The 11687-nt window shown below is 36.6% G+C and overlaps 1 protein-coding gene across 1 annotated transcript in view; it reads left to right on the forward strand.

Annotated features, from left to right (window-relative positions):
* The window catches only part of clcn1b (chloride channel, voltage-sensitive 1b), a 40625-nt gene that overhangs the window by 26236 nt on the left and 2702 nt on the right, over window positions 1-11687 (forward strand). Inside the window, exons 9-22 of the mRNA XM_051866524.1 lie at window positions 96-180; window positions 381-482; window positions 677-761; window positions 2275-2430; window positions 2530-2599; window positions 2875-2985; window positions 3138-3351; window positions 3556-3689; window positions 4713-4894; window positions 5077-5158; window positions 5363-5439; window positions 8315-8359; window positions 8500-8604; window positions 11550-11636. Of these exons, the coding sequence (XP_051722484.1) occupies window positions 96-180; window positions 381-482; window positions 677-761; window positions 2275-2430; window positions 2530-2599; window positions 2875-2985; window positions 3138-3351; window positions 3556-3689; window positions 4713-4894; window positions 5077-5158; window positions 5363-5439; window positions 8315-8359; window positions 8500-8604; window positions 11550-11636 (1535 nt within the window). The remainder of the gene's footprint in view (window positions 1-95; window positions 181-380; window positions 483-676; window positions 762-2274; window positions 2431-2529; window positions 2600-2874; window positions 2986-3137; window positions 3352-3555; window positions 3690-4712; window positions 4895-5076; window positions 5159-5362; window positions 5440-8314; window positions 8360-8499; window positions 8605-11549; window positions 11637-11687) is intronic.

Consider the following 11687-nt stretch of genomic DNA (forward strand, 5'->3'; position numbering starts at 1 on the left):
GAACTAACCCTTTAATATCAGCACTGATCAGCACTTATGTGATTTTGCTTAAATATGGATTGGATATGAATATGAAATCGTTTTCTTTTCCACAGTCACGATAACAGCACTGTTTCGTACAAACTTCCGTATGGACTTCCCTTTTGACCTGCAGGAACTGCCAGCTTTTGCAATAATCGGGTGTGTGGGTTAGTTTATGTGCATGTATATATGTTTGTTTATATATCATATATGCGTACTTGCCCTCCTAAAAAAACTCTTTAACATAAATATCATTGATAGAAAATGTTTTATAAAAATGTTGTATCTTCAAATACTGTAGATGTTTCCATTTATGTTCCCTAGCTGATATATTTCAAAATGTGTGTGTGTGTATATAGGATCTCATGTGGGTTTCTAGGGGCGTTCTTTGTCTATCTGAACAGACAAGTTGTTCTGATCATGAGGAGACCAACGGCTCTTACGCGCTTTCTCACAAAACAGCAAGTCACCAATTGCACATGAATAAACTATTTTTTAATCAAATGTTTTTATTGTTCTATACTTACTTATTATTCCACTATTTCACTTTTATTGCATATGACATTAAAAACAACATTAACTTCAAAACATCATTATAACACACCATCACAGTAGTAATTAATTACATCTGTGTGTGTTTGTTTGTTTGTTGTAGCCGGTTGATTTACCCTGGTGCCGTGACACTAATTATATCCTCCTTCACATTTCCTCCGGGCTTCGGCCAGTTCATGGCTGGAGAGGTGTGTATTTAATTTTTAAGTAGACATCCATAGAGCAGTGTTACTCAAATTTAACCAGTTTTTGTTTGCAAGAGACAATTTTTTAAAAACAGCTTTTGAACATGCACCAAATTATTGATGTAATAGTGTTGCTTTAGAATTGAGATTTTAAATGTGCTCTCAGTAAGGTTTTCTTATATTTTACTTTGCTTGTTCATCTTTGTAGTTTGTTTTTATATTGAGACCAAGTTTGATTGCTGAACTTAAAGGGTTAGTTCACCCAAAAAAAAAAAAAAAAAATTCTGTCATTAATTACTCACCCTCATGTCGTTCCACACCCGTAAGACCTTCATTCATCTTCAGAACACAAATTAAGATATTTTTGATAAAATTCGATGGCTCAGTGAGGCCTGCATTGCCAGCAAGATAATTAACACTTTCAATGCCCAGAAAGCTACCAAAGACATGTTTAAAACAGTTCATGTGACTACAGTGGTTCAATCATAATGTTATGAAGCGACAAGAATACTTTTTGTGCGCAAAAAAACAAAATAACGACTTTATTCAAAAATATATAGTGATGGGTGATTTTAAAACACTGCTTCATGAAGCTTCGAAGCTTTACGAATCTTTTGTTTTGAATCAGTGGTTCGGAGCGTGTAACGAACTGCCAAAGTGGTGAACCATTGAAATTTCGAAACACTTATGATGTAATGAAGCCTCGTTTACTGAAATCACGTGACTTTGGCAGTTATTTTGTGTTTTTGGCGCACAAAAAGTATTCTTGTTACTTCATAACATTACGATTGAACCACTGTAGTCACATGAACTGTTTTAATTATGTCTTTGGTAGCTTTCTGGGCATTGATAGTGTTAATTATCTTGCTGTCAATGGAGGCCTCACTGAGCCTTTGGATTTTATCAAAAATATCTTAATTTGTGTTCCGAAGATGAACGAAGGTCTTATGGGTGTGGAACGACATGAGGGTGAGTAATTAATGACAGAATTTTCATTTTTGGGTGAACTAACCCTTTAACACCGAACCTGTTTGTGATAGGTCTCCGTTTTGTTCATTTTCATGGATTTGTATGCGCTTGGCACTTGAAGTTGACTCTTACTTAGTTGCTATGTTGTATGTACTGAATATTGTGCTTGTTAAATTGTTTGGTTTGTTTCTTCACTTAGATTTACTTTTATGCTTAACACTAGATTCTTCATCTCATTTGGAGTATTCATCATATTTTTGTGTAAAACTAGTAATTTAAAATTACTGAGCGCACCTTTAATTTGAGATTACTGTACATCCTTGCGCAGTTCCAACACCATTCTATAAGAGAAAAAATTTTTACTTTCTGAATATGTCAACTTCATTTTAACTAAATTTAGCCTAGATAAGCTCTTTAATGGCAGTTAACACTGCCATTAAAGAGCCACAATAGAGCAAGAAAACATCTGCATCTTCATCATGAAAGAGTCCTTAGGTAGTCTTTCGTATGTGGAGTCTCTGTTTAAGGTTTCTCTTTTTCCACACAGCTGATGCCCAGAGAGTGCATTAATTCACTATTTGATAACTTCACTTGGACAAAGATCTGGGGTTCACCGGCTCCTCCTGGATTGGGTCGCTCTGCTGCTTGGCTCCACCCACAAGTCAGCGTCTTCGTTATCCTACTCCTCTTCTTTGTCATGAAGGTGCTTATCCATTGTTTGACTGCTAGGGAAAGATTTCTATAACCAAATTGCATAACGTATGCTGTGCTAATTTCCTTTTCCTCCCCCGTTCACACATAGTTCTGGATGTCTGCAGTCTCTACAACAATGCCGGTCCCTTCTGGAGCTTTCATGCCTGTTTTTATATTGGGTCAGTCATTCTTTTCTCTTTTTTAAAGCAAAAAATGTAACTTTTTGATGTTTTTTGAATGATACTAAAAGGCCTTTTACTTGCTAAAAAAGTATGAACTATCAATCAGAGGACAGAAGGCATGTAGATGATTGTGTTACGACAGGTTTCTCAGATTTTAGACATTTTTGTCAAATTTGTGTATAGGTTTAAAATAATTACATAATGAGAATACATATCATAATTTTAATTGTAATGTGACTGAGATAATATGATAATGGTTCTGAAACAAGCAGGAGCAGCATTCGGCCGTTTGGTGGGTGAGATCATGGCCACGCTTTTCCCGAACGGAATTCTGTTTGATGGGATCGTGTACCAAATCCTGCCTGGAGGCTACGCAGTGATAGGTCTGCAAATATTCCCCTTCCAGCCAATCCTTCACACCCCTAAAATCCGTTTTTACTCTTATAGTAGCAGATTTATACTTCTCATATGCTTCTCCTTTCAAATTTTCGAAATTGGACCCTTTGCTTGTCTGTGTGTGTGTATGTGTGTGTAGGGGCAGCAGCTATGACAGGAGCTGTCACACACACTGTTTCAACTGCAGTGATCTGTTTTGAACTGACGGGTCAAATCTCACACATCCTGCCCATGATGGTGGCCGTGATTCTCGCCAACATGGTGGCACAGGGTCTACAGCCTTCTCTTTATGACTCCATCATTCAGGTCAAAAAGCTGCCCTATCTCCCAGAGCTCGGCATTGGCCACATCAGGTACTGCTACTAGACCTCTGGAGACTGGCATATTTAGATACGATATTGGATCTGAATTGATGATAGTATCTTTGACCTTTGTTTCCCTTTCAAACAGTATAATTTCTTTAGCGGTTTATTGGATGACTTTGCTTTTCATGATGGACAGAAACTACCCTGGCTCTTGACATAAAATATGTGTCTCTCTCTTTTTCTGCATGGCAGTAAATATAATATCTTTGTGGAAGACATCATGGTGAAGAAAATAAAGTTTCTATCACCTCAGTCCACTTACAGAGAGCTGAAAGAACTCCTGGAGTCCACGTCTCTCAAAACCATCCCGCTCGTTGACTCCAAAGGTCTGTGTTGGGTGAACAAAAACAATTATGTGGAAAAAAATCATTATTATATTTTATATGTATGTGTGTGTGTGTATATATATATATATATATATATATATATATATATATATGTCACATTGTACGAAAAATAAAGTCGCAGTTATAAGAAATAGTTGCAGTTGTGAAATACAAAGTCACATTGTGCGATATTAGGAGAAATAGTCGCAGTCAGGAGAAACAGATGTAAAGTCACTCTGAAGATTATGAAAAATAAAGTCAGTTACAAGAAAAAAATACATTCTCAGTTATGATATATAAAGTCACATTATCAAATTTAAAGTTACAATTAACTTGTTCCCTGCACCAGCGCCAGTATTTTAATTTTATTGTTTTTATCATTTTCAGAAAATTTTCATGGCCCCCAGAATATTTTGTTGTATGAATATTTTAACATCCAATATATCAAAAGACAGAACACAGAAAAAAATTATTCTAGCTTCATGCATTCTTTTTTTATCAACATTTATGTGGCAAGTTTAATAAAAAGCAACATTTTGAACAAAAAGCTGAGAAAATCGTGTGGTTGTCGAAAATCAGATTCAAAATGATGATCAAAACATAGATTGAGTAGATCGAGTCCAACAACACCTTGTTGAGAAACCCATTTTCGCCGCAAAGTAACAAATAAAAAATATTGCGAGATAAAGTTAAAGTGAGATTAAGTTAAAAATAATAGTCATATTGTCATATTTGCAATCGTAAAAAATGAGTCAATTGTGAGTTATAAAGTCACCTTGCAAGATGTGATGTCACATTGTGAGAAATAAAGTTGCAGTTACCTTTTTGTTTCTCATCGTCTTTCTGGTGAAGCGGTTGACCAAAGATGCCTTGCTGGTTTACCTAATTAAAAAGCTAGTTAATATATGCTGATTACCAACTAAGCTAGACTTTTTAACAGGATTTTGTAATGTGTAGGGGTGTGATGATTCCTGCGAATATTTGAAATTGTTGAAAAAATGTCAATTCTTTTCCCATGCCCAGAGTCAATGATTCTGTTGGGCTCAATTGAGAGATGTGAACTTCAGGCCGCCTTCGATTGGTGGCTCTCAGCCGAGAGGCGGGTTTATACCCGAGGTGAGGGCGTGCCGAGCCCGGGGTCACCGGTCAGCTGGCAGTCCTTCGCCTTCGTGGATGAGGAGGTTGGAGAGGAGAATGGAGACAAGGTGAGAGGAGCTCCAGAAGTATTCTCACACACTGCTGTTCCTAGAAGGCCGCCTAAGAGAATGTCTTTGTTTTTTTGTTTTTGTTTTGCTCAGAGGTGGATTTTAAGTTCTCTGATCTAAATTGAAATTGAGCAAATTATCTGAGTGTACTAATCTTACACTGTTACTAAAATGATTAACAGGGTAACACAGTCTCTGAAGAGTGTAACGGCCCACTGGGGTCCTCTAAAACCACAGACATCTCCACTAATCACACCACATCCGGTGAGTTTATACCCATTGTTACCTGGCAACAAGTTCTCAAAGGTTTTAGCTAATCAACACCCAACTCTACACCAACTCGCCATACTTTGTGTTAGAACGCATTCATGGAGCTAATTCATTCCAGCTAAATGTTTACCAAAAGAGGTTTGTGATATCAACACTGGCCTGTTTAAGTTGATTGATTAGTTCTTTGATTCATAACAGGTGCTCTGCAGTCCATGAGGAGGACACTTCATCGTCTTTTCTCCTCATCTTCCTCATCAGGGCAGACTGAGCCAGAGGTGTGTCTTTTAACATGATTGTCACTTACCAAGACAGCACAGCCTAGAGATGTGTCTCTTACTGAAAACATGAAGTTAACATGAGTGCATTTTAAAGCAGAAAATCATCTATGATATGTTGTTTATTACCTCAGACAATAATCTGATCCCTTTTTTATCTCTCATTAAACAAACAAACTCTTGTGTACAGTGATGGACCTACAATAGAAGTCTGTTAACGCATCACAGGTTTATCGGGTTTATGTTGTACATACATTTATTTTTATAGCGCACAATACACATTGTTTCAAAGCAGCTTTCCAGGCAATCATGATGTTAATATTTATAATATCCTAATGTCTGCATACCTTATAGTCGCATTTAGCAGATTAGAGTTGGGCGATAACATAGTTTACATTTTGTGACAAAACAAACCAAGCAGTTGAGATGAGCTTTTATATATATATATATATATATATATATTGGGGCTGTCAAGCGATTAACATTTTTTAACGTAATTAATTGCATGATGTGCTAATTAATTCATCTAATTAATCGCAAATTAATTGCACATCAAATTTGGCTGAGAAATTAGCCCCAAAAGATAAGTTAAATTCATTATTGTGTTAAATGAGAAAAGCATCAAATAGACATTACAAAAAGTAGCTTTAGAAAAAAATATTTTATTTGATTCAACGTAGAATTTATTACACATAAACTTTTAGGCTTCAACGGCCATGACGGGTGTGATGACAGAATTTTCCATTTTCCATTTTTGGGTGAACTATACCTTTAATGGGGTTTTTTATTAATACGGAAATATGAGGAAAAAAATGAAATGATACTCTAAATAAGAAACAAAAACTACCAGTAGGTGGTGGTAAATGTCTAAATGAGTAAAGCCGCAGTCACACTAAACTTTGAGCATCCGAAATTTCTTTGGACACTGTAACGGTCATGATATGACGTCACGCTCTGCAGCATCTTCTTTTATAAACATGAATTCAATATATAAAAAAATAGTAATACATTCAAAATGTAAAAATATACAATCTAGTCTACTTTACTGCAAAAAATATTGTTCTTTTAATTCAGCCAAGGGGTCACGCCTTGACGTATCGATCTTCTACTGGTCACGTCTTCACGTGATGCGAATTCACAGGTCAAAGTTCACTAAACTAGAACTTTGGAACACAGCGAAATGCAAATTTTTTCGCATGAGCTTGCGTTTCCGGTCTGATGCAGTCGCATGCGTATGAATGGAAGTCAAAGGAACGAAAAGTGCAGTGTGACCGCCCCTTAAAGGGATAGTTCACCCAAAAATTAAAATTCTGTCATCATATACTCACCCTCAAGTTCCAAACCTGTATAAATTTCTTTGTTCTGTTGGACACAAAGGAAGATAGTTTGAAGAACATTTGTAACCAGGCTGCTTTGGGGCACCATTGACTTCCATAGCAGAAAAAAAATACTATGGAAGTCAATGGTGCCCCAGAACTGTTCAGTTTCCCACATTCTTCAAAATATCTTCCTTTGTGTTCAACAGAACAAAGAAATTTATACAGGTTTGGAACAACCTGAGGGTGAATAAATGATGACAGAATTGTTATTTTTGGGTGAACTATCCCTTTAAGTCACTGAGTCATTAGGCTTGTTCAACTTAAAGCAGCGCTGCACAGACCAATCGGTGTATGACATTGAAGTACCGCGATAGCGATTCAAAAGCATATGGAGCCATCTGCTCTCTAATAGCTCTCGCGGTTCTTTGATATCATACACTGATCAGTTTGTGCACCGTCGCAAGTCGAACAAGCCTAATGATTCAATGGCTGTTTAATTCAGGGATGAAGTAAACTGCTTTCTTTATGAATGGGCCATTGAATCATTGGTTCACCTGATTGATTCGCTCAAAACACGCATTCATTCAGAAATTAAGCAACGCTCAACAACGCACAACAGTTCTGCTCTGGCTTTATAGGTAATATTTCGGTGGCAAAATTGAGCAGACAATATTGTGTCTAAAATATAACACCATATTAACTTCCTATGTATTTTGCACTCATGTGATATTGCACTCATTACTTGTGTATATCATGATAGAAATATGCAACAAAAACTCATACAATGGATATCTTGAATTTTAGTGTCATTCTAACTGCATTTTATCGGCATCGTAATGAGGTGAGTTGTTGCCCCTCTCTTTATGTTCGTCACCAATCAATTTTATGAAATGTAAGATGAACTACGTAGGTCTGGGGCAGACCGGGTGCGTTAAATCCGTTAATAATTTTAACGCTTTTTTCCCCCTATAACTAATTAATTAACTTAACACGTTAAATTGACAGCCCTAAATAACACACACACACACACACACACACACATATATATATATATATATATATATATATAAAACCACTGGAATATAGTTAAAAATAAATAATAATAATCAAACCAGCAAACAAAAAAGAGCAATTACATAATTGCCTAACATTATAGAGTCATGATATTTAATTATCATCTATATTTTCATACAATATTCATCTCTCCTAGTATTTAAAATTAATTGATTTTAATTTTTTTAAATAAATTTGAACACATTTTAAATGTAGATGGAGACAAATCTCGCATCTTTATATTCTTGCGTTTTAAAAGCTGGTTGTGACACATTTTGTCTTTTTCACTTCACTGAGAAGACAGTTTCACATCAGCAGTTATCAGCTCTCGCCGGCAGGTGGCGTCAAATTTGCTGTGTGGGGCATTTGGAGTCGCAAAACAGGATGAAAAATTTAAGGGGTTATTTTTACTGTGAATTATGATGTTATCCTCCAAACATTCATGTACTACTTCTGATACTCCGTCTACCTCTCATTCCTCTGTATTTTCTGTCTCTCTGTAGAGCCCTGCAGCTCCTCCTGTAGCTGATAACATGACTCCTGAAGAGGTAGAGTGATGAATTGATTTATTACCACTGCAGTTCAGACAGACGGCCACAATTAGCACATCAATTCCAGAGCGATCTGTGAGCTGTCAGTCACTCGTAGTGACATCTTGACCCTGATTATGTTGTATTGGGCTGTTCAGATCAAAGCCTGGGAAGAGGAAGAGCTGGATAAGCCGATTGACATTGATCAGATCCGTGTTGACCCCTCACCTTTTCAGCTTGTTGAGAGAACATCTTTGCATAAGGTAATCCACAATCCGATTGAGATCGCATATGAAATACTGTGTATTATGCTGAGGATTTATGTCTTTTCAAGTGAATCATGAATTAGTCTTTTATCTGTATGTGAATGTCAGTCGAAAGCTCTCATTATTTCATGCCCTCAGGGAAATGTGTTTTTCATTAAAAAACAACTTCATTATATCCTGCATACATATATAGGCCCCAAAAGACATTTAAAAAGTGTTAATATATTTTTTCCAATTTAAAAAAAACAACAGTATTATATTCTGCATTATTAGAATAAGGATTCTGTATTCTTTTAGAATACAGGATTCTATTAAGGATTCCATTAGAATGACAATTCTGTAAATATAATGAAATTTTATTTACATATTTTATTATCTTTATTTATTGTTAATTGTTAATGTTTAGTTTAGTTGTTAAATGTTATAGTATAACATTTAGTATATGTTATACTATAAATGTATATAAATGTTAAGTATTATTTTAACATGATTTTCAAAACATTTTTATTTATATATACAGTATAAAATCACACACGTGTATATAAATAAAACATTTTTAAAAGTAATGTTAAAATTAATAAAATATAATATAAAATATATAACTATGTTGGGGTCAGTAAGATTTAAAAAAAATAAATGGATACTTTTATTACTTTTATTCTGCACAAATGAATGAATGAAGGGTTAACTGACTAAAACTGTACTGTGAAACCTTTCACAAATCACACTAGTGAGGTTAAGCACTCAGTGGAGAATTAACTGACTAAAACTGTACTGTGAAAGTTTCCACAGATCAGAATAGTGATGTTAGGGACTCAAGGAAGGGTTAACTGACCAAAACTGCACTGTGAAAGATTTCACAAATCAGAATGGTTAAAGATGCAGCTAAGGGTTAATGGAACAAAACTGTACTGTGAAACCTTTCACAAATCAGAATAGAGAAGTTAAGTACTCCTGGAAGGGTTAACTGACTAAAACTGTACACTGAAAGCTTTCACAAATCAGGGGTGCGTTTCCCAAAAGCATCGTTAGCCAACTAAGATCGCAAGTTCCGTCGTTATTAACATACACTATATTGCCAAAAGTATTGGGACACCCCTCCAAATCATTGAATTCAGGTGTTCCAATCACTTCCATGGCCACAGGTGTATAAAATCAAGCACCTAGGCAAGCAGACTGCTTCTACAAACATTTGTGAAAGAATGAGTCGCTCTTAGGAGCTCAGTGAATTCAAGAGTGGTACCGTGATAGGTTGCGGGGTAAAATCACAGAGCGGGGTCAGCGCATGCTGAGGCGCACAGTACTCAGAAGTCGCCAACTTTCTGCAGAGTCAATAGCTACAGACCTCCAAACTTCGTGTGGCCTTCAGATTAGCTCAAGAACAGTGCGTGGAGAGCTTCATGGAATGGGTTTCCATGGCCGAGCAGCTGCATCCAAGCCTTACATCACCAAGTGCAATGCAAAGCGTCAGATACAGTGGTGTAAAGCACGCCGCCACTGGACTCTAGAGCAGTGGAGACGTGTTCTCTGGAGTGACGAATCACGCTTCTCTGTCTGGCAATCCGATGGACGAGTCTGGGTTTGGCGGTTGCCAGGAGAACGGTACTTGCCTGACTGCATTGTGCCAAGTGTAAAGTTTGGTGGAGGCGGATTATGGTGTGGGGTTGTTTTTCAGGGGTTGGGCTTGGCCCCTTAGTTCCAGTGAAAGGAACTCTTTTTGGACAATTTCATGCTCCCAACTTTATGGGAACAGTTTGGGGATGGCCCCTTCCTGTTTCAACATGACTGCGCACCAGTGCACAAAGCAAGGTCCATAAAGACATGGATGAGCGAGTTTGGTGTGGGGGAACTTGACTGGCCTGCACAGAGTCCTGACCTCAACCCAATAGAACACCTTTGGGATGAATTAGAGCGGAGAAAGTTGAAACTGTAAGTTGTAAAGTTGTACTGTGAAAGTTTTCACAAATCTGAATAGTGATGTTAGGGACTCAGAGAAGGGTTAACTGACAAAAACTATATTGTGAAAGATTTCACAAATCAGAATAGTGAAGTTAAGCACTCAAGGAACTGACAAAAAATGTATTGTGAAATATTTCACAAATCACAAATAGTCTATTTGAGCCTAATATGACCCGACTAGATGATCATTTTTAAACTTATAAGCTGATTTATCTAATGGCTTGGACCGTTATTCATTGGCGCAGCCTGTTTGTCATTATTACACAAGAAAAAGAGGACAGAGCAATGAGAAACACTGAAATGCAATGAAATGCAATTGTGAATGTTTTCAAAAAAATCAGGCTTAAAGGGTTATTTCACCCAAAAATGAAAGTAATGTCATTTATTGCCGTTCCACACCCGTAAGACCTTCGTTCATCTTCGGAACACAAATTAAGATATTTTTGTTGAAATCCGATGGCTCAGTGAGGCCTGCATAGCCAGCAATGACATTTCCTCTCTCAAGATCCATTAATGTACTAAAAACATATTTAAATCAGTTCATGTGAGTACAGTGGTTCAATATTAATATTATAAAGCGACGAGAATATTTTTGGTGTGCCAAAAAAAAACAAAATAACGACTTATATAGTGATGGCCGATTGTAAAACACTGCTTCATGAAGCTTCGGAGCGTTATGAATCGGCGCGTCGAATCAGCGGTTCGGAGCGCCAAAGTCACGTGATTTCAGAAGTTTGGCGGTTTGACACATGATCCGAATCATGATTCGACACGCTGATTCATAACTGCTATATTAAAGGCACTGCTTTTTAAAGCCTTTAAATGTTAAAAATGATGGATCTCAATCATACTGTAATGTTGAATGGCTATAATTAGCCTACTCATTTCATCCCCAGAAATAGAGAAAAATGTGTATATATATATATATATATATATATATACACACACACACACACAATTATGTGTTCGCTTGTTTGTTTCAGACTCACACCCTGTTCTCTCTGCTGGGTCTCAGTCATGCATATGTAACCAGTATTGGTAAACTGATTGGGGTGGTCGCACTAAAAGAGGTAAAGATGATTTACCGCCTGTGTCTATATGTATATTTCCATTCTTTCTGT

The sequence above is a fragment of the Ctenopharyngodon idella genome, chromosome 16, assembly GCF_019924925.1.
Source record: "Ctenopharyngodon idella isolate HZGC_01 chromosome 16, HZGC01, whole genome shotgun sequence".
NCBI lineage: Eukaryota > Metazoa > Chordata > Actinopteri > Cypriniformes > Xenocyprididae > Ctenopharyngodon > Ctenopharyngodon idella.